The sequence below is a fragment of the Venturia canescens genome, chromosome 6 (genome assembly GCF_019457755.1).
Source record: "Venturia canescens isolate UGA chromosome 6, ASM1945775v1, whole genome shotgun sequence".
Classification (NCBI taxonomy): Eukaryota; Metazoa; Arthropoda; class Insecta; order Hymenoptera; family Ichneumonidae; genus Venturia; species Venturia canescens.
In genome coordinates this window covers 5,503,307-5,529,481 of record NC_057426.1, presented here as the reverse complement: position 1 = coordinate 5,529,481, position 26,175 = coordinate 5,503,307, and the positions used below count along the sequence as shown (strand labels likewise).

Below are 26,175 nucleotides of genomic sequence, written 5' to 3'. Positions count from 1 at the left end.
TTTATTTTACTCAGCTTTCGTACAGAAAAATGGGGGAGAAGACAGGTCCAAAAGAAGATGGGTGTGTATGCGTAAATGGCTATAGCGCACATTATACGCTTTTTGATTTTTTCAAAAACGACAAAATGGCCGCCATTTTTACAAAAACTACAGAAGAGCACGTTTTTTTCATCGTTTTTTGCACAAAAAAAATAGTTCCGCTCGAAATTTCAAAATTCGTATGACGTGCACTATAGCTATAGTCGAAACAAAAATGTCGTAAAATTTTGGTAGGGATCGGTTGAATAGTTTCGGAGATTTCATCAACGAGCCGTCCAAAAACGTAATTTTGAGAAAAAGGCGTTTAAAAAAAGGCAAGTAAACGTCGCTCAAAAGTACACTTAGACTGCTCAGCTCTTTATTAAATTTCACTATGATACTTTAAATATGTATACTTTCGAAAAAAGCAATAAAAAAAAATGGATTTTTTGAAAATTTCAATTAGTACGGAAATAAGTACTCGCGCCTTATGAAATTGGCTGAAAACCGAGAGAACAATGACGAAATAAATCCTTCACAATGTAGCGTAAAATGACTTTATTAACACTTAACTTTACACATGTTAAACATATATGTATACACTTGTCGATGACAAGAAACATATATTTATAAGTTCGTCAGTTTCTCGAAGTATTTCTTGCTTTGTTGTTGTTATAGAATTGCATGCTTACTAATGGCATTCGATTATTATTGATGCCAGTAGAATTCGTGTCTCGCCCGTTTATTCAATCGTTGGTTTTCAACTCTCACACTAAAATGGTCGGTGCAGTTTCCAGTTTTCATCGTTACAAGAAACTTCGTAGCTAAAAAGAAATTTTTAATGGTTCATGGAGGTGGAACGACCATGAGGAAAATGGAAGTTCGCTGCGTGAAAAATGGCCTCGAGTACGTCGCGTTGATGAATTATCCTTCAGAATTGCGTGCTATTCGAGGCAAAGTGAGGCTTTTACAGACGGAGGGAAAAATCGTTTGAATAAAGAGGCTACTTTTGACGAAGAACTTCCACACTTTCTTTGTATCGATACTCCATTCGCAACACAGCAGGACGATTCACACTTACGCTGCATTTTTTTTCAGCCACAAACTCGCGATTTCAAGACGAACTACTCCAGTGTAGGAAAAAAAAATCGAGTTTTCCTTAAAATCGTTATTCACGCTCGTGGAACCGGCGATTCCATTTATACAGAAACGTCCCGTCGGGACGCTCGCTCACTAATAATTATCCTCCTTTTATCCTATTCGTTTTTCTTAAATACATGTTTTCTCAGGGAAGCCTGACCTGCGGGTTACAAAAAATCGAAGCTGCACTCCTTCCCTTTCAATAATTTTCTGATAAAGTTTCATAATCTCGCAATTATTAAAAAATAATTTTATTCGATTATTTCTTTTGCTCTTTTTCTCTTTCTCTCTCATTGTTTTCAACACCGAAATCCATTTTTTTTCGTCTCCTTTCATTTCCTTTCAAACATTCCTCCCCGCTTCTTCTCTTTCTCTCCGCAAACTCTTTACATCTATAGAATTTATCTTACGCTTAAACGCAATTTTTCACGAGACACTTGACGCCTCAAGGATGATTGTGAAACGAAAGACTAACAAATTGTAACGCGGGCACGAGGAGGTTAAGGAGATGATATGAGAATTAGCATATGCATGTATTCGTGATATGACGTGGGAATGACTTCGAGTCGACCACCGAAAATCGTCCGATTCTGCTTCGTTATTCACTGATGGCAGTTTAACCACGTTGATTATGAGTGGAACCAGAACAGTTGGAACGTTTAGCTCTAACGGAGTACGAAGTGAAGCGTCCAGTCGCGTGGGGAAATTATTTATCTGAATTTCCTCATTCGAATATGTTGCTTTTCGTGAGAAACGTTCTCGTATGCTTTCAATCATTAGAGGCACCACGCACGTTACAAGCCAAGTCCGATTTGAGGAAAAATTGGTTCTGCTCGATCGAAGTTTCCAGTGAAAAGTCATTTTTCCTGGTCGACTTCCCGGACGGTGGAGTTTGTCCTGTTCGACATTGTCACAATTTTTCAATTTTTCCGAGCTAAACGGAGTTCAGTCTGAAAAACAACGGTTTTTTTTCTCCTGAAATCGGGGTTTGCCGGAATTGCATAATTCGTTGGTTATATAAAACCGATGCATCGTCGCGTGCGCCTTAACGCGACAAATCCAATTTTCCTCCGGAATAGTTATTCGCTCGAGAATGGCCACGTACGAATAATCGTCGAGGGAATCGATCCTCCGTCGTACTCTCTTGTTTAGACCAATTCCCGCGTGTCTCAGTGTCGTTCGAAGCCGCACAATATTTTGTAACATTATGCAAGCGTAAAGCTCTCTGAGTTTCTCCAATTTTCTCATGGCTCGTGTGGTCTCGCGTTAAATTTACATCCCTTCCGAGCCTTACCGATGCACCGTACATTCTTATCGCGGCCACGCGATCTTCGTAATTTTTCAATAAACCAACAAGAATTAGCCCAAGTCTACGAACCCAAAAATTACTTCGCCAGAGACCGTAAAAAAATAATAAATCGGGAATAAAAAAAACACTTTCACTATTTTCAAATTGACGACGCGGCTGAGTTTTACCACCGATTTCCCCTGCCTTTGGTAAAAGAAGAGGAAAAAAGAGGCAAAAGCTCTCCTGTTTTCACCGAGTGGAAGAATTTCTTGGAAGAAGGAAAAAAAAACGAAACAATCGTAAAATCAACAAAAAAGACGATTTTTCGCACGATATTTAATCACGTTAATTATCGTAAATCAATCGATCTAATTCGGTAATATATGCGTGCTTCCTAAATGAAATATTATAAAATCATAAATCGAGCAAGCAAAGGCTGCGTACGAGACTGCACTTTTCACGATAATCGAGACTCGATAATGACAATGATGAAGAGATGACGGTGACAAGGATGATAATGACGCTGATAATGATGACAATTATGACAATGACGACGATGATGAGAGCGGTGATGATAATTTTCATTTCGATGACAATGATGATGAGGATTTCATCGTCGATATTAAGCTTACACTCAATATACTCTACGTGTTATAACTACGACAGACGTGATTCAATATTACGTTAGGTTTTGCAATTAATGTCATTTTTTTATCGGTAAATCATATGTTTGTGTCTCAAGTTTCAGGCATATTTCATATTTTTCATTCACAAACTCGTATGCGATACAATATTTAAATGACATTCGTACATGTTTCTCATGCGATAGTATTCACGATGAATTTTTCTTCGTTTTGTTTCAGCTTGCACTCATACTCTGACGTTTGTTAACCGAGACGTCGGGGCTCGCATTAAATTGTTTCTTAATTATTGTTGGATAAAAAATATTTCGAAAAATCTTTATTCAAGTAAATTCGCCACTGCATTTTCATTCACGTTTTGTGTTTCATACGATAATCGTGCAGCCCGTACTTTTCGCGAGGGAGGTTAACACCTTCGCATTTATTAATATTAAAGTTATTTGTTAATATTATGATTAATATTATCATTATCGTTTATATTATTATCGATATTAATATTCGTTTATTACAACTACAATCATCATCATAATCGGTCAATAACACAGCGGCTAAAAAGTTTAAAAAATTCTTTTACATGATCGATGGCGTTTCTCGCCGTTGCGAAAAGTCCGGGCTGGCTTAAACAATAGCAATTATTTCACTGTTTCATGTTTCATGAATAACAATTGTGTTTCGTTTCCATTTCCAATTGTGTGCTCGGCTCACTTCTTTTTCGTTATTATTATCGTTCATCTGTGTGTGTGTGTGTGTGTGTGTGTGTTTTTTTCTTCGTTTTCACGTACAATATTTTGCCCACTTTTTTTATTTAACATTAATTATTTTTTGGCTTGGTAACTATGCAAAGTTTTACCTAAATTAGACAGTTCATCGGGTATGAGAAGAGAAGGGAAAGGGATTTTAACCGAAGCAAAAACAAGTAGAATCGTACACATTTCGATTGGCCGTAGTGTACGCCACTTCCGGCGTTAAGCTCGTTGGATCAGCCATTGATATAATCATTCAGCAGAAGCCTCCACGAAAGAATCCAGGAGCAGATTTTTATCCGAACACTCCAACCCTTTTTTTAGGTGATATTCCATTTTTCGAACGTTTTTCCCCTCCAATTGTCGTTTGCAATGTAGAAAAAGATTCATCGAGTATAAAAACATCGGTGCGATCGGTTCGCCTCGATCAATTTTTTGTGCGTTCAATCGAATGTTGCGGTGATAACGTTCTCCTTTTAACTTTCTCATTATTTTTTATCATTTTTTACGTTGGAAACAAAAAAACTTCAAACTTCCACGAACTCGAGACAAAAGAAATTTCGTATATATTATATACATACAGATACGTAAATGCTTGCGTAAGACGCCGATGACATTATTTCAATAGTGAATCACTATTGTTCATATTCGTCAAATCGAGCATATCAAATATTTTCAATATTCCTGGTATAATCGTGTTTTAATTTTCTTTTTCCTTTACTTCCTTTTTATTCCTTTCGTTATGTTTTCAGCGTGGCGCCGATGGAAGCATTGCTATATAATTCATACATTCACCTTTTCACTCTTTTTCACGCACACACGCACACACACGCACACAACCATGCACACATCTTCGTCTTACTACAGTTAATACGAAACTTTTTAAGTAACGCTCAGTTTTCGTCTCTCGATATTTTTATCTTCGCTTCTGCATTTGTGAATTCATATTTTTACTAATTTCTCTTAGTTTTGTGTGTCAATTGAAAAGGGGAGGGGAGGGAGGGGGGGGGGGGGGGATTAACCGTTACATTCATTACGATGTGCATGTACTACTTTTTTCGGTTAAAAAAATTGAATCGACGTATTTGGTTTGTAAATAGGTTTACAAAAAAAACAATAAATTGACGTCAGTAAAACGAATAATTTGACGTTCAAATTTTTCGTTCAACGCTTCCCTTCGGCCTCTCTTCGTTTCTGGCAGTGTCTTAATGAGATATAGGTACTTGTTACGTTTAGTCAATGGAAAATCAATCGAATACATGAGTTTCGTTTGCTTCTTTCGTCTTGTGATTCATCGCGAAGTTTTTAATATATTATTATTTAGAGGAAAAATTCGCCGAAATGTTCAACGTGATAATCGACTCGCAATAGTAACATTGAGTGTGTCTCCTTTTTGCTTGTTCTAAATTGTATGTGTGTATAGAAAAACCTCTTATTGCTTAAGAGAATGGCACTGATCGTTGCAAAAAAATGGTCACTCGATGCACAAAAAGGGATTTGACATTGAATCATTTATTTCCTTTGTAATTTCGCTTTTTCGATTTGTCCGAGACTCGAAGTGAATTATATTTGAAATTTTTATGTTTTTCGCCTTGTAATATCGTTTCGTTGCATGTCCGACTAGTGGAGACGATTCTGAACAGAATCTGTTCACAATGAGGCAATTCGTAATTTCGGTGTTGTGATATAATCGAGATTTTTAGTTTTGTCGATGGTTTTTGTATGCGATTCTTTACGGATGGTCTTTTTCATTAATCATCTTTCTGATTTAGCAACAAATCGGGCTTTGGACAATCGGTTAAACAAAATTGAATCGTTTTCACAGCTGCAGCTTTGGCTGAAAGTGACAGAATGAGAATAAGCTGATATTTTTTCCTTTTCCCCCGCTAAAACGTCGGCTAATCACGCTGCTTTCGAGATAAACATATACACGTGTATAAAAGTTTTTTTTCGCGTCGTTATTCAATTACGTATCGATTTCACGTGGTCTCTATTACATTTTTTTTCTTTATTAGTATTATTTCTTCTCGTTTAATCATTCTCTCTTTTTCTCAATCTTCCTCACGTTTTCTTCTATTTAAAAATCCCTTATTATCGAGCACCTCGCGAATTTACAACTTGTTTGCCGTTCAATTGATGCTTTTTGTTTCGACGATTATTTTGGTTTTGCACGTGTGTTGGTGAATCTCCGAGCATCGCTAGCATGTATTTTCGTGTTGGCGAGTGCACCGTCGTGTTGTTTTGTTAGGGTGGCACGTACGGCGGTGGTTTTCTGTACGTGGGCGTTGGTTTTGGCCGATTTTGACGATTGTTGTCACGATTCGTTGCAAACGGGGGTGGTGGTTGATAAGGCTCCTCGGAATTTTCCTGCGACAACATAGGAACATCCGCACCATCTTCTGCTTTCTGATATTCTGGTGGTGGCAATGGTGGCTTTTCCTCTTTCAAAATTACCGGCGACTTGTTACCTAGTTTTCATAATAAAACATAAAAAAAAGAACATAAAAATTTTATTATAAAATGGTACTCGATTTGCATTTCTACTACTTCCTAGCACTGAAAAATTCATCGACATTCCTCCAAAATGATAAAGCAAGTAAACCATTTCCGTTCTTCTAATCAATCAATCGAATACGTTTTTCTAGCGTATGAAAACAAGAAAAAAAAAGTTCCTACCAGGATCGGGTTTTTCCTCAAGTTCGTCCTGAAAAATGACAGGAATGCCTTTGCTTCGGAAGCTCTGTCTCTCGTCGTCTTGTTCGCTGACGCTCATTTTGCCGCTTCGCCTTCGTCGGTAAAGTACACAAGCAATAATACCAGCGAGTAGAAGCATAGCGGCGATGATGATGGCCGGGAGTACGCAAGTGATGAGATAATCATCGCTGGTAGTTCCAACGGATCTCGAGTCTTCGGAAGGTGGTGTGTGATTTTCCGGCGAATAAACACCGGTCAATTGACCTTGACACATACCCAAGGGTGTGAGCGTTATTTGTTTGACAGGAAACTCTTCGCCCATGTATTGCTCGATCCTGTCGGTCAAAGATTTATCAGACTTGACGAGAATCTCACTGAGCCTCGTAATTTCTGCGTCCGGACAGATGTTCGTTGGCAAACTCGTGTTACGCCACGTTACGATTGTGCTACCCTGGCTTATACTGTCCAACGAGATCGCATGAGTGTCCCTGTCGTCAAACAGTTCAGCCACTTTCTCGATAAATGTCCGTTTCTGTAGTGCCGAATGAGCGAATGATTCGTACGGAATTGCCAACGTCATCGAAAACTCAACGCTATGCCGCATGAACGGAGCTGGCTGGACTATCACCACCATTCCGTCCGTCGCACTCGCTCCTGCAATCATAACGATCATTAATACTTGCTCAACGATGACTAGACAAGGTTTTGAAACTTTTGGAAGAGCTCTAGATTATCAGGCGATGGTACCAATTTTGGAGAATCGAACTCGCTGACCAGATTCCTATGTAGTCGATTTGAAGTGTAAATTTAGACAAAATTTTTCAATTCTAAAGAATTTTCTACTCAAAACTTCGATTTAAACCTCGGAAGCATGTCTTAGATTTCAACATCGGTAAGCTACACGTCGGCACACAGTCAACCTTTGTACATAATTCTAGGATTGAATGGAAGGCTCAGTGGAAAAAAATAGACATTTTCGATTGACGCAACAAAAATGTGAGAATTTCGTGATAATTAATGAAATCTGATTATAAAATTATTTTTAAAATCCCGGTAACATAAAATGAAAAAACTTTGAACTATCCACTGAACAAAAGACAGCAGCAAAGTCTCTTAAAGCTTGGGGACACCAGAGGAGATGGAGGTGAACAAATATTCTGTGCGTGATTTGATTCAAATGAATTGCCTTAGCACAAACCTTCTTTGTCGGTAACAACGAGTTGATACTCTTTTCTTCCAATATCTTCGCGCAAAGGAACGCCGAAGAATTCACGATTTTTCACATCGAATTGCAGCCAGTTGTTGGCAGGAATCGGCGTTCGATCGTTCGTGAGGAGCGACATTTGCATGTTGTAGGCTGAGCCGTCCTCTGGATCGTAGAAAGTATCCTGCGAAGGAACGATCGAATAAGTACCGAAAAAAAATCTGCTGCAATGTCATTTGTACTTATACGTACGTCTGGAACTTTGTAGACGAGCAACTGTCCGACTGTAGCGTTGATATGATCGACCTGGTTCCTCGGCATAGGTGCAAAATTATTTTTGGGTTCTTGAGTTGGGATCTTTGGTGATTCAGGCCTTTTCATCTCCTCGCACTGACCGAGACCCTGATATACTACGCGCTTGACACGAATTTCCGGCCCCATTGCGTTCAGCAACAAACCACTTGGCTCACCATCTTTATCGGCGATTAAGACCTGCGGGCCGAAAGTTTTCTATCAACTTTATTCTTCAACATTTCGCGGCCGATTCAACATAACAATCAGCTGGTAATTTAGAACTTTGTTTTTGCTGGTTCGTTGCACTCACGTGCAATAATCTGTTGATTTCATCTTTGGGACACTCGCTACTTCGTGGCACGCTGTCATTAGTCCATGTGAAAATCGCTTGATCCTGCGTCACGTCTATCGAACGAACGGTTATTTGGCTCGGATCGCTGTCCCCATAAAGCTGAGCCAAGTTGCGCACAACCTGGACAAAAATATTGAATAGAATTCGAGATGAAATAAATTCCATTTCACAGATTTCCACTTGAGAGCAGCCCATTTTTAAATGGAATGTCAGTTTTACCTTCAACTCCCAATCAACGTTGTTCGGGAACGCCGTCCTCTTGTCGATTCTCAAATAAATGCTAAATTCGTGGTTCACCGAACGGCTGAGTTTGTGTTGTTGAACGTAAATGTCCAACCTTTCGGTGACGTTAAGGCCTTCGCTGTCCGAGGCCACGAGATCGTGGTCCCATTTGGAAACGTCATTTTCCAGAGGTCTGGCGTGAAAATAGACAGAATTTATTTGATTAATAACTTTCTGCAAAATTTTCAGGCTCTCCTGCCATCTTTACAGTCTTTCAGAGATCAAAATCGTCAAAGAAAACCAATAAAATTAATTTTTTTCCACTTATACAGGCATTTGATGCCTAAAAAATTTTCTTCGAAAATACCACTAATGCAAAGCCACAGTCAACATTAGAGTACTCCAGTCATAACTTACAGTCCATAAACTTCCTGCGTATTAGGATTGAGTTGTAACCAATGCGTAGATTTGACAGGATTGCCCTGCAAGTAGAGGCTCAGTCTCAAACGTCTTGTATCTCCATCCTCGACGTCACTGAAAGTATCAGCCGGAATGACGTAGCTCAAAGGTTTTCCTGCTGTGACTGGGATTTTCTTGAGTCTTCGATCCTGACGTGGGGGGAAATTGCGAACTCCGTATTCGATTTTTTCTGTAGTCGTTGTAGTCGTTGTTGTCGTAGGCATTTCGGTAGTTGTCGTGGTGGTGGTTGTTGTTGTTGTTGTTGTTGTTGGTGTTGTCGTCGTCGTGGTCGTAGAAGCCTCGCTCGTACCAGTGGCCATTTCAGGGGTGGTTTCTGGCACTGGTTCTGGCGTTGTTGATGTCGACGTCATTAGAACAGTGGTAGGTATTTCTTCAGTGGTCGTTATCCCATTAACAATCACTGTGCTCGGTACAATTGTTGTGGAACTCGTAGGCATTTCCGTGCTTTCCGTTGACTATGTTTATTCAAAGAATGGCATAATTTGATCAATTAGTTTTCAAGTTTTCTGGTCTACCTGAGAGAAACGAAGGTGCGTTGATTCTTTTTTATTACAATGATTAGAGGAAAAAAAAACATTTCAGAAACATTATTCCTTCAAATACGACGCCGACGGTGTCTCAAAAAATTGGACTCCGGTGATAGAGATCATTTTTTCACACACGAAAGTCATGGATTCGGCTGGGGCGTGAACACATTCGTCTGTGATGTCGAAAATTCAAATGGGGAATTGAATGAAATATTCGGAAGCCCCATCCAACATTTCCTTCGTGTAATGAAGATTTTTCAAAGTGCGTACAACGTGTGGCATAAATCTCATTAGGTGGCGCTCAGTTATGCATTTTCATAAGCTTTTGTGTAGCAAGCTCTTGATCATAGCTCGTTCAAAGCTTGGTGGCAATATTTTGTACAGCAGCGTTTCGAGCAACGACAACACAATTACGAGGAAAAAACGAAACGAAAATGGGTGAAAAAAGACGACTTGAAAAAAAAACAACAACATTGACGTTAAAAACGATGTTGAATTTCACAGAATTTAAATGCAACGAACCATCTATTGAATAAAATGAGCATTTCGCACTACAGAAATCACTTGAACTTTATTTTGTTCAAAGTTTGTCTAAGATTCAAAAAATATTGGAAGAAATGTGATTATATTCGAAGCTCCATACCCCGAAGATACTCGTTGCACAAGAAAAACGTGAAATTCACAAAAATCGTTCGACTGAATAACTACAATGAGGTGTGAGAATAAAAGCATACGAAGCGTTTGTAAAGCATTACCTCTTCTTCCGTAACGTCAATATAAAGACCGGAAGTGGGCTTTGTGTCCATTTTATCCGAGGATGCGTCTAAAGTGGATGTGCCTAGGCTGGTCGTTTGCGGGCTTGTTGTTAATGACGGTGAGACGGGTGGTGATGGTGAAGTAACATTTTCCATTGTTAAATACGTGGTCGAGGCGTTATCAGAATCAATATTGATGAAATTGGTACGATCAAGAGTTTCTTCGATCGTGTTAAATTTGGTTGTTTCCATTGTGGAAATTGCCAAAGATCCATCGGTCGTTGAAGACGCGGAGAAACTCGTGGAAGGCAACGACACGGTCGAAGTTATGGGAATCGTAATCGGTGATTCCGAACTCACACTCGTTGTTACTGATTGGGTAATGGACGTGGTAATTGGAATTTCTGTGCTTGTTCTTTCTGTTATTTCTGTTGATGTTGTTGTTGTTGTTGTTGGTGTTGTTGAAGATTCAGGTTGTTCTGACGGTGTTGTTGTTGTAGTTATGGTAGTTGATAATGTCGATGTGCTTGGTTGACTAGACGTCGATGTTTGCGAAGTTGTGGTCTGCGAAATTGTTAGTATATGCGAGATGTACGGCAAGAGGAAGACAAATGGTTAGTTACATGGCTTCTTTTCTGTTTTTTTTTTTTTTTTTTTTTTAACAAGTTTTGTTTTTCATTTAAATAATGTACAAAAGTCAAGAGCTCGTTTCGCAGAGCTTTTCGTTTGCTCGAACGATGATTTGGCAGTTTGCGAGATGTTTCGTTTTTCTTTTCTTTTATTTTTATTTTTCAAGGCCTTACATACGTCCAGAATTTACAAAAAATCGATTTTTTCTTGCAGATTATTGTTCCCTATAGTTTTAGGCGTATTTCTGTGAAAGTCGATTGTAAAAATTTTCTGCATTACAGTTTTTAATCATTTTTGTTGCTTTTTTTAAATATTCGAAATTGTTCTCTCTGTAGTCTGTCTTCATTTTATAAGAATTTATTAACGTTTTGCAGATCTATCAACAATTCGAGAAGAAATGATGCAGACCGTGGAGCAACTTTTTTTTTATAGTGCTTCGAGAAACGCGATTTTTTATGTTGTAATTTTATAAAAACAAAGTGAAATAAATTTTTTTACAAAGTTTAAATGCTAATAAACAATGTGTAAACATGATTTTTATTGATCTCTGTTCTTTTCTTAAAAACAGTTTTTCCTTTAACGCGTTTTAGGCAATGCTGGACGTATTTAAGGCGTTAATAACACTTATTAATTAAAGCCCGCGGATCTATTCTATGTCGAGGCAATATGGAGCGACATGTGTTGTTTGCCAAAGCGCAACGAACCCCTCCTAAGCAATGATGTTTTTGTTCCTTTATCCCTCTCTCGTTTAAAACGAAAACAATGGACATTTTGGGAATAGCTTTTTTCACGTGGTTCTTTTACCTTCTCACTCGCTCGTTTGCAACGTAAGCTAATTACAGTAGTTCGCGTCAGGAAGCAATTATCGATAAAACGTGGAAAGCTGAGAGAATTATACTCACCGGTCTCGTGACCGGAGTTGTGGAAGACCCGTTAAATCCGCTTCCGAGCTGCTGATTGACCACTGGCACTATATCGTGCTCATCGATCTCCTCGATTGGCTGCAATTTCAAAAGATGATGATCAATTATCTGAACGCCACCGAAATTTCAATCTTTTCCGATCTCATTGTCAACATTTTCTTTCAGTTTCCATTATCCATGAAGTTTTGACAATTTCCAAACATTTTTTCATGTCAGTAATCCTTATCGTCGATTTCTCATTTCGTACTATTGATTTTTTGAGAATTCAAGTAATATTGTAATAAAATAGAGCCTCATTGAACATTTTGATTGAACCTGGAGGTTTCGTGAGCAAAAATTGAGGTTGCTTTTTAATTCTCGATCATTTTTTCTTCAAAAAAAAAAGAACTAACCTTCCATCCTATCGCTTCTTCTCCATGGTGATGTCTATGAGGGTGTTCCTGTTCCGTTTCGGTGTCTTTCGAAGCTGATGCATTCGGCACGTAAGCTCTGGGTGGCATTTCGGTTATCGGATCGTTTTCTTCGTCGTCTTCGCGTTCAGCGTCGTCGTACGACTCGTCATAATCCTCGTCGTAGTCGTACTCCTCGTCATCGTTATTGCCATTGTCCCCGGAGCCAATTTCTCGTCGATCTCTCAACAACCGACTGCCGTCAGTTTTCACTCGCCAAGCAAGCACCGTTGAACTGGGAGGAAAATGCAGCACTTCCACCAACGTACCGTCTTGCGCTAGGCTGGGAATTCGCTTAAGATTTTCCGCTTGGTGGGCCCAAATACCGCCCTCGCATCCGACCTTGCAATCACGAACAAATCGATTGTCAAAGATTTTCAAAAATGTTGATTTTTTGACCAACTTTTTTTACTTCAAATGACGATTCGTTATCGGGAGAATCAATAGGAATTCAGGCAACGTCCAAATGGTCTCGGTGTCCCTTGACTGCCTCGAGGGGCCAACGAGTATGATTTTAAGTCCTAATACCCGCGATAAATTCTCTGGCTTCCAGTGCCTTTTCTCATGCAGACAAGAAAAATGAAAAATGCGGGAAACTCGGTGGAATAATATGGTGGCAAGTGTGCTAGAATTTTTTTTTTTTTTCTCAAGCAAGCAAGAAGAATAATCTTTTCGTATTTATGGAGCAAACTCCCTTTCAAATAGCAGTTGACAGCACGTATATGTGCAGTGGAGAAGGATGAGAAGTCGTCAGCGAGGTTGTCGCCGACGTCGTCTCATTCTCGTTATCATTGTAACGAACACGATGTGCGTACACTCAGCGAATCTTTTTCGAGTTGACATTTTGCTTCCATAGCCTTCTCGACTCTCTCTCTCTCTCTCTCTCTATTTTATCTTTTTCTCTCGCGTACACGTTACTTTTCTTCCTCATAATATATACCACTTTCGCGAATTGCGCGCCTCGTGCTGCCTCTAAAGTGTGTCAAGTGGAACATCGCAGACGGTATAAACTTACCTGCCACTGAATGGACGTCAAATGTTTTTCTTTCCGAGACTTCGTTCCCGTGTCCTGGGCTCCGTCTTTGCTGCTTTGCGAATGCATTGAGAACAAGTTCTGTCAAGCAAACAAGACGAAAGTTCAAAACCTTCGGATACGTTGGGTAATCGCGTTACATATTTATATTATTTCACCTCGCGACCAAACGAAATGTCGGCGGATTTATTAATCGCTCGAATTAAAAGTAATGAAGAAATTATTCCAACATTTGTGCCTTCCCCATTAGCCGAGGCGATCTTAGTTTCAGATTGTTGCGAGGGCGGATAAAAATCTTAACAATCGAGACGACAGAACAGTTAAAAAAATATCAATCATTAAAGTTCTCGAAAAAAAGGTCGTTCAAACGATTGATTAAAAGTGTTTCAACAAATACATTTTGACATTTTTTCCAAATGGCTTGAAAAATAGAGCTCGTCACGTACAAAATTCGAGGATCAAAAGGTTAAACGTTTTTAACGACCTCGTTCCTGTGCCATAAATTTTCGAATCGATGCATCGTGCCCGCTTATGCGACTGTCTTTGGGTACGAGGATAGTGAAATCGGGTGGATTATTAGAAGTGACGTGTTCATTAAAATCGTGTCTGTGTACTAACCGTGTGGAGGCCGAAGAAACCGGCGAGATTCTTAATAGCCTTGACCTTCGTCACAGGCTTCAAGTCGTCGAACTTGGAGTCCAGAGTGATCGTGAGAAGCGTGCGTTCTTCTCCCTCTTGGCAGTGTGTCTGGGAAAGAATTATGAAAATAATCAAGGGAATTACCTTGAAAAGGGGGATTTAAACGTCGCTACGAAGGTCCTCGGGAGCGTATAAATCACCGTAGGACGATGAACGATTTTTCGATGCTTTTAGTAAAACGTTCAAAAGTTACAAATCAAGCCAAAAAATTCGTTGAATCTGCAAAATCGTCAAATAATTCGAATGGCAATCTTTATCGAGGGCACTAACTTTCGGCATAAAAAATCCAATTATTTCTGAATAAAAAAATGTCAAACTGAGAGAAATCGAAAAGATTTTTCGATCGACTAAAACTTTTGAAATTTTTTATTAATTAATCGATCGGATTTAACATTTTGGAACATCGTAAAAATCATTTTTAGTTGACGATGCAGCAGGATGTAATCACGGGCACTCCCACTGCAAAAAAAATGGGCGCAAATCGTCTCGGGCTAAAGGAGCAATATCAATTTGCATCAATCAGCGAGTCTACGAAGGCAAATTTGTTTATGGGATTTAAATGCGACAACGTCGCTTCGTCATTGTGACGTACGAGGAGCGAGAGCCTGATGCTCAATCTGAATTGACAAACGTAAAAGCCACAAGAGTTCTATGTCCACAATTGTTAACGTGTCATTCTTCCTGATTCGCAAAACGTTTCGCAAATATTGAGAGCCCGGGATTGCGTGTTGCAGAGTATCGCGTGCGTTGCACCCTTTTTTATAACTCGAGCAGCGCCCCCTCTTTGCACGTGTTTCATTGGACACGATAGTTGCACACGTGTTTTCCTCAATGTAAGGGAAACGACTTGCAATTATGAGGCGACAATAAAAAAAAAGAGAGAGAGAAAAAATCGCACCTTGCCATCCTTGGGCTCGGACCCGTCGAACCTCTCAGGCTCGACGTCAATCGTAAAAGAATCTTTGGCGACGTCACCATCCGTGCCATAGGCCGTCACCGTCACGTGATGCTGACCAACGTCCTTTTTCGATGGGACGCCGAAGAAACTCGAAACGTTATCTTCCCAGTAGAGCCAGTGAGGAAAAGCCTTTTTGTTCTTAGAACGAACCTTCGTTTGAGAATAAATATAAAATAAAAATAAAACAGTGAATCAAGTTTCTGCGTGGCCGTAAAAACGGTGATGGAAAACATTGGAAAATGAAAGGTCGAAAAAAAAACTTTCAAGCTCGGATCGATCCGAGGTTTTGGACACGCGAATTTTGAGGCAACACTTTTGCCTCGTCGCAACTTCGTTATTCGCAAAGGTTCGGTACGATGAAAAAATGTAAAGTAGCATTGAAGAAGATGGAAAGAAATTCAAAGTGAAACAATTACGATCGATTTGAAGTTTTCTGAAGAAGTGACTCTACCGCAGGCTCCTCGACATTGAATTTCGTCGAATGTTTCACTCGAATACTCCCGTGTATATATAACCCCAAGTTTCTAGTGATATGTACATTGGAAAGAAGATGAAGAAGGAAAAGTTTTATCGAAAGGCTCTTAAGGCGGGGGTGGCGTACAGGGAATAGGGTTAAGCTTTCGTGCGATTGGCACGAAGCCAAAAACTTGGAAATTCTCATTTTTCTTCTTTTTCGTTGCTTCTATTTTATGTATTTTCATATTATTTTACCTCGTAGTGATCGACGCTACCACCGAACGCCTCTCTCGGTATTTTCAGCTTAAAAAGGTGACCGACCGTGACAGAAGTGTCCGAAAGACCCCAGAGTCGTTCTACACGATGCGAGCTTTTTTTATCCGCACGTATCCTCGGAGTTTCATGTTCTTTTCGATGTACGACAGGAGCGATCGATGTCATCTCTTCGCCAATGTCGTCAAACACGATGTCATCTTCTTGGAGCGTTAGACCAAGTACGAGCGGTAGTAAAAGCGTCAACGTCAGGACTGGGGACTTCATGTTTCGGGGATCCTCAGTCACTTATTATCATACCATGCTGTTGTGCCTGAAATATGAAAAAAAAACACAATTTGCTTAAGTCAAAAGCCTCGATATAATTATCGAAATTTTATTATTCTCGATGTCGCTCGTCGAGTGCTACTGATTAAGTTTGCTTCAATTATATACGCGAGCACAAAAGGCTTTACAATTTCTATTCAACTTTGATTTATTTCGACAGTCAATGTACCAAGTATTTCAATCGGTGAGTTAATCACGACCTTTTGTCGACGTGAATAAAAATAGTGAATGAAACATGAAATTCGAGCGAATAGCGAACGAGCCACGGAAATTACAATTTATTTTCAACTCTCTTTACATACAGAGTACCCAATGAAGAGTGATTAAACGAAATGATTTATCACGAAGAGACGTTTATTTCGTACGAATTATTCGAATCGAGGCACATGATTGTCCATACTTAATTGAAATGTATTTTCCATGTACGCAAGCTTAATTGAAATTACTTCACCCAACAACCAACCCATGTATTTGCAACTCGAGCTCTCGTTCATCGTTGTATGTGTCCACGGGCTATTTTTTTACCATGAAAACAAATATATCAACGTCGACGCGCCATATATTTGAGTAAATAAATAAAAAAAATGCTTCTCTCAATCCCGAATGGGATTGAAGTGTTTCGAAAGCATACAACGAAGGCACGTGTTTCAAAACATGAAAAACAATCGATTGGATACCAGCAGAGTCAACACAATCGGATACTTATGCGGAAGAAAAAAAAACGAGTCTGTGATTACAACGAAATTGGAAATATCATCGACGCTGTGCCCATCAGTATTCTGGATCGACGCTGAAAATATACTGGTTCATGTACGCGTACGATCCATTCTCTCAATCAACAATCATCATCATCATCTCATTTATTTAATAGATGGGTGATGCCGGGCGATCCGGTTGTCTCGCGACAACACACGAAAGGGAGTTTAACGATACACGCGCAATGCGATGTCGCGAGAGCTCGAATACTACATTCATCCCTTCGATGGCTGCTGGCCAATGATTCTCAATAAAGTCTCTCGATTGAAGCTTCCATTTAGTTTCATTGAACGGCCTCGAATTCGTTCCCGCTTTTCACATAATCTTCCATTATTTTCCTTCCATTATTCGATGCTATAAAATCCCACTGATGAAAATGAATTTCATGTTATTTTGCTGCTCCCCGCGAGTGCGATGGAAAATGTTCAAGTTTTTTATGTAATAAAACAATGTGCTCAACGGTTTATTGCGGCTTTACACATTTTTCTTTCCATGTGCCACATTCGACGGCGTTATCGAATTCTGAGAGCATTGGCTCGCTGTGTGTTAGCTCATAAAAAGTGGAGCTCACGAGCCGTGATTCCACGCAAATAAATCGATCAGCTGCTCTCGGTGGATTGTTTTCTTTTATATTTGGCCAGATTCACTCTTCCGATTTCGATTTTATGAGATTTTTAGCTCGAAATATCTGTTTCTTCATTCCGCTCCTATTACGACATACATCGAGCCACTGAAAACAAACTCGCCACAGCTGTGCTCGGAACGTTTGATGAAATTTAGGAGGAACACAGATTTTCCAAATTGAGGAGGAGCTGAAGTTTCTCGATCGATCCTGAACGATTTAGCTCGCGGTTTCTCATCGCCCGATCCATTTTATTTTCATGCTCCAACAACCTCGTTCCCCTCGACAATTAATTAGTGAGCGATTATAACAACTCGATAAAACAATCAGCGTTGATAATGCTCAGTATTGATCATGTTTTCGATCTGGCGTCATCGCAGCCCACGAGACAATGCTTCAGTAGGTCGTTACACAGATGCGAATATCTTTCCCCTCGTTATGAAGTCGATTTAACAACTTTTCCCTTTGCATCCTACGCGGCGGTATAGTAACAACGTTTCGAGGCTTCCTTTCACACGGATTACAATCCCGCGGCGTGTAGGATTGTTCTTCTCTCGTGGGTGCGCGCACATATTTCGTAACGATTATTACGAACGCGAGTGCCGATCTCTGTGGAATCGATGAACGGAAAATAACGCACCGATGACTAACGAAGGGACGAGTGCTTCGTTCGTTTTCGTGGATTTTGTTGAAACAACGATTCGGTTGAAGAAAATCGAGAGAATCGTTTCCTTCCAGTAGTTTTCGTGGCTCGAACGAAGCTACCATTTCAAAAATATATTTCGAGTACCAATCCCCGCGTTTGGAACCCACGCGATTTTCCTAAGTCACAAAATCATTGAAGGGAGAAAAGAGAAGAGAAAATTCGAAGCGCAGTGATACCGTTACACGCAGCACGTGTAGCGAGAGCAATGATAAGTGCTCGGAACGAAACATATGCGGGCAGCTCATTGTAAATGCGGTATCTCGTTCGTGCGCCCGGTCCCGCTGGGAGCAGGTGGGATTAAGCTTGGCAAAAAAGGATGTGAAAAAAGAAGCGAGTGAAAAGAGGGAGAAAGAGTTGCATTATGTGGATTCGCGTTCGTATTATAAACTGTGCCATAGCATGGGAGGAACGAGCCAGATGGACGGCAGACGTGACGGCGCCACCATGTGTGAGCCGCATAGTCCACGAACGTACATCTGTAATTTCGTTGTCCATATACCCGACTCTATCCCTGGCGAATATTGAGTCCAGGTCGTGGCGCGTGCACTGCAGCAATGAAAAGAGAAAAGATCGAGCTTAGATCGAAGGGAGCCCTTGACCAAGAGGAGAGTTTGTTGCACCCTTTGGCTTTGCATACGAGAAAAAGCTCGCGAACGGCTCACTTACGTGCGGCATTCTTATATGGGGGGGGGGGGGGTTGAACTCGACGACTGTAAATCCGCTCGCGAACGAGCGGCTCATTCTTTCGTCCCGTAATCATATAAACGAACATTCGGCACTGCATTTTTCAACGAGTCGTACGTTACACGAAAAGTGTCAACATAATTACTAAAGCACTTAAATAAATGAAGCACAGAAATAAGAGCATAAAGGAAAAACGAGAGCCGGCCGGGGCGAGCGCGCTCCTCTTGTCGACGCAGAGCACGTACGTATGAGCTGTGCCGGGAAACAGCTTTCAAGTTTTATTAGAACCCACCCTGGCGGTATGTCTGAGGGCAAGTTACGAGTATCACAGCGCGAGGTTTTCTCGATGGCTTGTCCTTTTTGTATTTAGCTTCTAGTCTCTGGAACCCGAGCTGTTTGGATATAAACGTGGATAAAACTTTCGCTGCATCTTGGAAAGGCGTATGTCCAGTACCATTCGCCAGCCCACAAACCTTTTTCCCCATTCTCTCCAATGGTCCGATAACTAGACGTAAAGAGAATAGTAAGTTGTAAAAACTACAGTTCACAGCGAAAATTACTGACTGGCCCTTAACGTCCAGGCGGTGATGGACTCTGGAGCGTGTAAACGAGAGCGAATTATCTTCTGCGAGCTCGTGCGAAGTGTTTATTTGATGTTCGATCCTCGACATCATCTTGGTCATTTTAACTTTTAGTGAAGAAATCATAGCTCCACGGAAAACTTGACTACAACGATCTTGGATGGAAAAAAAAAATCGAAGGTTTTGCGCAAATACTTCGAAGGTAAAACTACACGGAGAAAACGAGGCCGAAAATCCTAGAGGAAAGTACTAGGAATATAGTAGCTCGGGAAAACGTACTGGATTCCAGCATTTATTCGAGGAGCAGTAATAAAAAAATTTCTATCCACCATAGTAAAAAGAACAATACCCATACCTTTTATTCAAAATACTCAAGAGTCTTTTTCTCTATGAGCATAGTGAAAAAGCTTTTCAGTCACTTTAAATGTTTATATTGTAAAGAATGCTCGGGCAAGCCTGAAAAAAAACTACGTGTATGGTAAAATGTCACACGTATTCGATGTGTATTCGTGTATTTGTTATACAATTTACTATGCTGACATAGTGAAAATTTGTGATTTACAATACATTTCCACTTATCAGTAAGTGCTAGTCTGACATGATGAATAACACTCGAAAACAAAACGAAATATATTCTGACGCGTGCGTCACTTTTTACTATGCACATAAAGCTGTTTAGAATTAAGGGGACGAAAAATTGTAAAATTCAAAAAATACTATGCTGTTTGTAATCGGTGGCTAAATACTTTGAAAATTCTTGAAAAATAATATATTCCTCACTATACGAAACGAATGAGTTTTATCCGTGTGCCAGTGAGAGCTGAATTTGCGTGCAAACGTACGGAAAATCACGATAATATTTCACGTCATCGATGTTAAAGTGATCACAATCACCGCACGATTCTTTATATGTAACCTCATAGAAGATTTTTCAACGCGGAAACGTTGCTGCCCTTTTTCGGCAATGCGTTCAATGAGTAAGAACGACGAGCGGACAGGAAACGAGCAAAGGAGACGATTGAATTATAGGTTCTCCAATGTTTTATCGTACACACCGTTTCCTGCCGGAGAAACTCTCAGCATTTAACCAAGTTCACCGGACTTGCGCCTCTCGCGATCGCGAACGCGCGAGAGAACTTCGAGAACAGAGTACCAATTGTCTTTCCAACAGTGGCGACCACTGTCCGCCCCGGCCTCTGTCCAGGGTGAAGAGAACCTTCCGCACATACAGAATACCAAGTACGTGTTTTCATGATGAAAACTACTTACTCGGATTAGCTTCTCTCTCTCTCCTTCCTTACATACGCGGAGCTTTGTTTCTCGTTAATGCTTCTCAGCGACCCAGCTTCGAATATTGCTTATCGGAGTAATACGCTGATCACGCGATATCATTATTCGTCATTACTGTGGTATACCCACCATTTTAAAATGTAAAAAAGGATTTTAGGCGATTATATAATAATTATAAATATTTCATCATTTTTATTATATTATGTTTATAAATTTTCAAAATTTTTATTATAAATATTGGTTATAAAATAAAAAGACTTTTACGTCAAATTCATTATTACGAATAAATCATTTTAAAAAAAATTATTTATCGTAAGGAATTCTTCAATTAATTTACAAACACCAATTAATATTGGAATTTGGTGAAATTTTGGTTCTTTGTTATAGGTTTATGTTTATTAATTCAAATTTTCTCTGGATTTGTATTATCAATACATTATTGTCCAAGAGAACTATATTAGTTTTTTAAAGAGTTATTCATATTATTCCAGATATAATAAATTATGGATAAAAATATCGTTTAATTCATATAGATTCATATAGAATTTAAATTTTTTAAATTAACATAGGAACAGCATTTATATAGGATATGTATTAGATTGGGGACAAATGTCATTTTGAAGAGCAACAATTATTACAAATTTAATTTATATTTTATTTATTAGACGAATAATTGTTGAATGAATTTGAGGGGGATTTACAGTAAGAAATCCGACTTTAAATCGATTTTTTTCTTCAAATTTTACCTTCTATTTGTTATTTTAAACTGGATCTAATAAATAATCCTTATTTGCACGAATATTCAAACTAATTTCACAGAATTTGATGTTTTTTTGAAGTGAGCAAACTTTAAAAAAACGCGTAATTCTCATAAAATTTTCAACAAGCATTTGAATCTAAACCGAGCATTGTGTAATTCGTTCCGAGCATTATACGGTGAAATTTTTTTACATCAGTTTCACGGATCACAGCAAAAATGACGTACCGCGTTTCAATGAAACAGGATTCGAGCTGACGAGACTACCTCACGGTTACTGACAAATCCCGGTTTTTAACTCGCTTCCACACTTGAGAGTATCCCGCTAATTCGTCGCGAGATTATTCAGAGTTTCGGTTCTCCGGATTGACCGACGTAAAAACGATTGTAACGCGTGTACTTTTGGCTATTTTTCGTAGAGTTGTGACAGAAGAATGTCAGGAGCACGTGACAAGAAATTCGAGATTTTGAAAAGTAGCTCCAGAGGTGAAATATCCCACGTAAAAAAGGAACGAACGTTGAAGTACAGAAATTTCCCATTTACGTTGTTTCATGAAGAGAGAAGAATGGCTGCTGCTGGGGTAAGAATAAAGCGCGAGGATAGAGAAAGAGAGTGAGGGAGGCAAAGAGCTAAATCGAAGCTAATAAATTGTCGCTGGGAATTTGTTCGCGATAAGGGCAATTTTTCAGATGGCAAAAGAAAAGGTCGTAGCCGTGCACTGGGTGTGGGTGAGACACCAACGGGTTTCCGGTGGGTCGTTCGATCGAGCGAGAATCTCGCGGGTGACACGGGGAAGGGTGAGTTATCGAGAATGGTTTATTCATAGACAGGGCGCATCGATGTAACCGGATTATTCGGCTGTAGGAGCATGGATCTCGGTATATAATACCGGAGTGTCTATTTCGCGCCTCGACGAATCGACGTCTCTCTCTGTCCTTTCCTCGGGAGATAAAGATACACGAAAAAGGGCCTTTCGCAACGCTCCGTTTCGTATGTAAAAGCGAGCCAGACAACCGAAATGAAACTCGACGAGGCGTACTCGTGGTCAGCCACGCGTCTAACCCGTTCTTCGACACATTTCCTATTTTGTTAAGTCGAGTCTTGTGTAAAGTTCGTTCGAGTTATCCTGTATTTCCTATTGTACGTTACTGCACGAAGCATTTTCCCCGAGTATCCGTAAAAAATCGGAGAGGCTATTTCGCTCCGATGAATATTCATGGAGCGACGAAATTTTATCCTTTTCATACGATCTCATTCCCCCCCATCGAACCCTCATTCATCTCTTCATTTATTTTCGTTCTCCGATTGCGATAATAACAAATTACGATGGTGAAATTCATTGGTGGCCGAGCACTTTATCTCCCTCGTATTCTTTCATTCATACTCGCTCCACGAGCCAGCGGGCTTCGGATTAAAATAGATTAGAAAAATTGTTATCGCGAGTTGGCTTTCGCCGGTCGATAAGGATGCTCAAATGCTCGGGGTAATAATAGTAGAAGCCTTCATGGCAGAGAGAAAGGAAGAAAAATTTTATCGTTTTCTCTCGCGGTGGTGCATCGACTCCTTGGGACTTTCGCGCGTTCGTATTGGTTCCCTCCCAGCACACGCATGAATATACACGGCGTATGTGCAGTAACGGAAATTTCAATCGCAAAGAAACACCACTGATAAGCAAAAGACTGATGAGTCTTGACGAGTCTATTTTAAGGATTAACTTTGTACTGGAAATGTTTTCTTTCACTCATTTGCTGGTTTTTTTTCTCTTCTACATCGTGATGAAAGTGTACAGGAATTTTCAGAAAAATTCAACTCCCTACGTGCGGTCTCGAACCGCGACGTCTTTCGAACCCCCAACTCGATTGGTACGCGTCAAAGCCAAAAATGTGATATTATTATTGCCTGATGTATTTTTTCAATCTTCTCTGTAAACTCGCAGGCTGCTTTATCCATCGTCGTTCATATGTTTCCTTCGACTTGCACATACCGCGAGTTAACGAGTCTGCAACATTTTGCCAGATGCTGGAAGCGCCTTGCCCCTTTCGAAATAGAACGAAAATGTTATTTTTTCGCATACACGTATATAACGTAGTATCCTGCTGTCACGATCAGGCTTTTTACCGAAATATTATCGCTCATATTACGGATATAGGCTGGAAGATATACAAATATTGGCTGACTGACGTTTAGCGTGATCTTCATTGCTCCTTGGTGGTCTGCAACTATATTTACAGTTTTCTCTCCCCATGCATTCAATATTCACGAACGTTCGTTCAGAAAAAAAAACCCGATTCGCGGCTCGACAGAGCCTTTCGAGCTGAATAGTCAATGACGTAAGCGCAGATTCTGAATCGAAGTTTTGAGCTCGAAGGCTGATGAAATATTAATCATAGAAATTGCCGAACATCACAACTTTCAAAGCGCATAAAGCCCTTGAATATACAGTTAGAATTGAATTTCGTAGAGCATTAAATTTCACACAGAAAAGTGTTTTACAGCATTTTCTGTGTTACGAATAGTTCGCGAGGGAGGCTCGAGAGCCAGCCTGGTTTCCGAGGGTTTGTTGCGTACAGTCAAAGATTTTTCGGTCTTTTTCGATTCGCCCGCACCGCGTGCGCAACCACTGACGTTGAAAAAGAATCGTCAAACACTTTAACGAAGGATTTTTCATGCTCTACAACATCGGTCCTGTACGTCAATAATTAACGCTTTTTTTTAAACGTTTTTACTCGGTGTTCCACTGAAAACTTTAACCAACATGATCGGCTGTTGAAGCCTGCATCCGGAAATCCGCCTTTCGGAGCACATTACGAGAATTTTCATTGACGATATGGTAGGAAGTAAAAAGTGGCACGTAACTCAGTGTGCTCAATGAAAACATGCATAAATCAGATTGAAAATAATCTGTACGAGTTGGAGAGAGTATTAAAACTCGGAGCGCTTGTTGTCGGTGGGATAAACTGTCGCAAGAGTTCTTCCGCGTACACGTGTAGTGTTTATGGGCGATTTTCTCGCTCGGAGTGAGCGACACCAAAAGTAATGTATAAGTATATTCGTACAGAGAGATGTGAAAAAAGCTCGTGTGGCAAACGAGCGAGAAGGAGTCACAAACCCTTGGAGTAATGACGGGGGTTGGTGGTGCTCTACATGCGCTGCTGCATTGCCCGTTTTCAAGCAAGTCTCTCGTTCTTTTTGGTAGACGACCTCGGCACTCGTGTTCTCTAATTCAGAGGCGGCAAAATGTCGCGAAAAAGGAGGAACAGAGTGGAAAATAAAGAGGCAAAAAACGGTGCGCGGGGAAGAAAGAAAAAAGATATTAAAGACTGGCCGTCTCGCTATGATCGCACGCCGAACGTTTTTCGCTAGGGATAAATTGAGTTAGCTACTTGGTGGAATATTTGCCTCGAGGGGCATCCGACGATACGGTGTCGCTTTGTAGTTCCGCGACGCACGGATGCAAGGCCGTCGAAAATGAGGCGATTATGCAGTCGATTAAACGCGTAAATTCTCGCCAATTTTATTTTTTATTTTTCTACAAAAATTTCGTTTTTTCGTCCTATGCTTAAGCGGAAGAGTTCCACCGGCCTGTGCCGCTTCGAAATCGAGTTCGTTTTTTTGCATGGACCGTGAGCGAGCAAACTTGCCTAAAGAGCAAAACTTGCCCTTTCTCACAACTGCGTTCCAGAGAGACGACAAAGACCTTTTCTCAAGTGTTTATCGGGAGAGAGAATGCGGGAGAAGGAGAAAAAAAGAGCAGCCGAGTGGAAAAATGTCGTGTATGAACTCCATAAAAAGAGTTTTTGCTGTCGCGTTGAAAATTGAAGCGAAAAGAAAAGTTTGCGAGCTCCCGTCGACAAATTTCGCATGAATAAAGTACGAGTGTTTATGGGCAAACGAGCGGAGAGTACAAATTTCATAGCAGTGAATAAATAAAGTGGAAATAACGAGCAATAAAAGCAATGCGAAAGAAGAAAAAAGTATATCGGGAAAAGTATTTACCGTTCGCTTGCATCAAATCGATAGCCAGAAAGTGTGCACAGCAACGACGCACGAGCCGAGCCGTTACGAAGCTTCAAAGTCAAAGGATTTCCTATCGGGTCCCCCCGTTTTCGCTGTTGCACGCAAGAATGACGAAACTTCGCTTACTTTTTTCGCTTCGCTCAAAAAAAACCTTCCGCACAGTGTGCTCTTGCAATTTTTTTTTTTTATTAGGATCTCGACTCGAGTATTCGTTGATTTGCCGCACGAACGATTCCACGGAGTTCTCTTTCAAAATACACACGCATGCGGAGCGAACGGACAGACTTGCGGATTCGATTCTCCATAGTTTTTCACTTTCCCATCAAATATTTATCTCCCAACAGTTTCGTTACAATAAACTCTTACTTCTGTCCAGGTTTCCAAAGGCCCGGTTCTCGAACCCACCAGGAATCTTCGCGGAGTTCTGATAGTTTTGCAGAACTCTGCGTCACGGCATCTGTGGTGAGAGAAAACGGGCTCGCGATCGCGCGTCCATCCGTTAACGAGCTTATATTCAAAACCCGAGGAACTTGCCCGAACGAGCCAACTATACGAGCGTCCGTACGTGTTTTGTACTCCGTAATAGGTTATTACCTTCCATTAATAAAGTGATCGCGTGCTCGTTGGCCAACTTCGCCGCTTAGAGCCCCATCCG

The 26,175-nt window shown here is 40.3% G+C and overlaps 1 protein-coding gene across 3 annotated transcripts in view; it reads right to left on the bottom strand.

Moving 5' to 3' along the window:
- Positions 1–561: 561 nt before the first annotated feature.
- Dg (Dystroglycan) overlaps positions 562–26,175 on the bottom strand; it is an 89,796-nt gene continuing 64,182 nt past the window's right edge. For 2 of the 3 annotated variants that reach the window (XM_043420841.1, XM_043420840.1), the window contains exons 2-15: positions 15,762–16,092; positions 14,991–15,200; positions 14,012–14,140; positions 13,376–13,474; positions 12,304–12,702; positions 11,891–11,989; positions 10,359–10,922; positions 9,014–9,531; positions 8,594–8,789; positions 8,333–8,494; positions 7,981–8,220; positions 7,723–7,912; positions 6,507–7,178; positions 562–6,298 (exon numbers count right to left, since the gene is read on the bottom strand). In XM_043420841.1, the coding sequence (XP_043276776.1) occupies positions 6,075–6,298; positions 6,507–7,178; positions 7,723–7,912; positions 7,981–8,220; positions 8,333–8,494; positions 8,594–8,789; positions 9,014–9,531; positions 10,359–10,922; positions 11,891–11,989; positions 12,304–12,702; positions 13,376–13,474; positions 14,012–14,140; positions 14,991–15,200; positions 15,762–16,046 (3,987 nt within the window). In that variant the 5' untranslated portion in view covers positions 16,047–16,092 and the 3' untranslated portion in view covers positions 562–6,074. The remainder of the gene's footprint in view (positions 6,299–6,506; positions 7,179–7,722; positions 7,913–7,980; positions 8,221–8,332; positions 8,495–8,593; positions 8,790–9,013; positions 9,532–10,358; positions 10,923–11,890; positions 11,990–12,303; positions 12,703–13,375; positions 13,475–14,011; positions 14,141–14,990; positions 15,201–15,761; positions 16,093–26,175) is intronic. The other variant, XM_043420843.1, reaches the window with a different exon arrangement.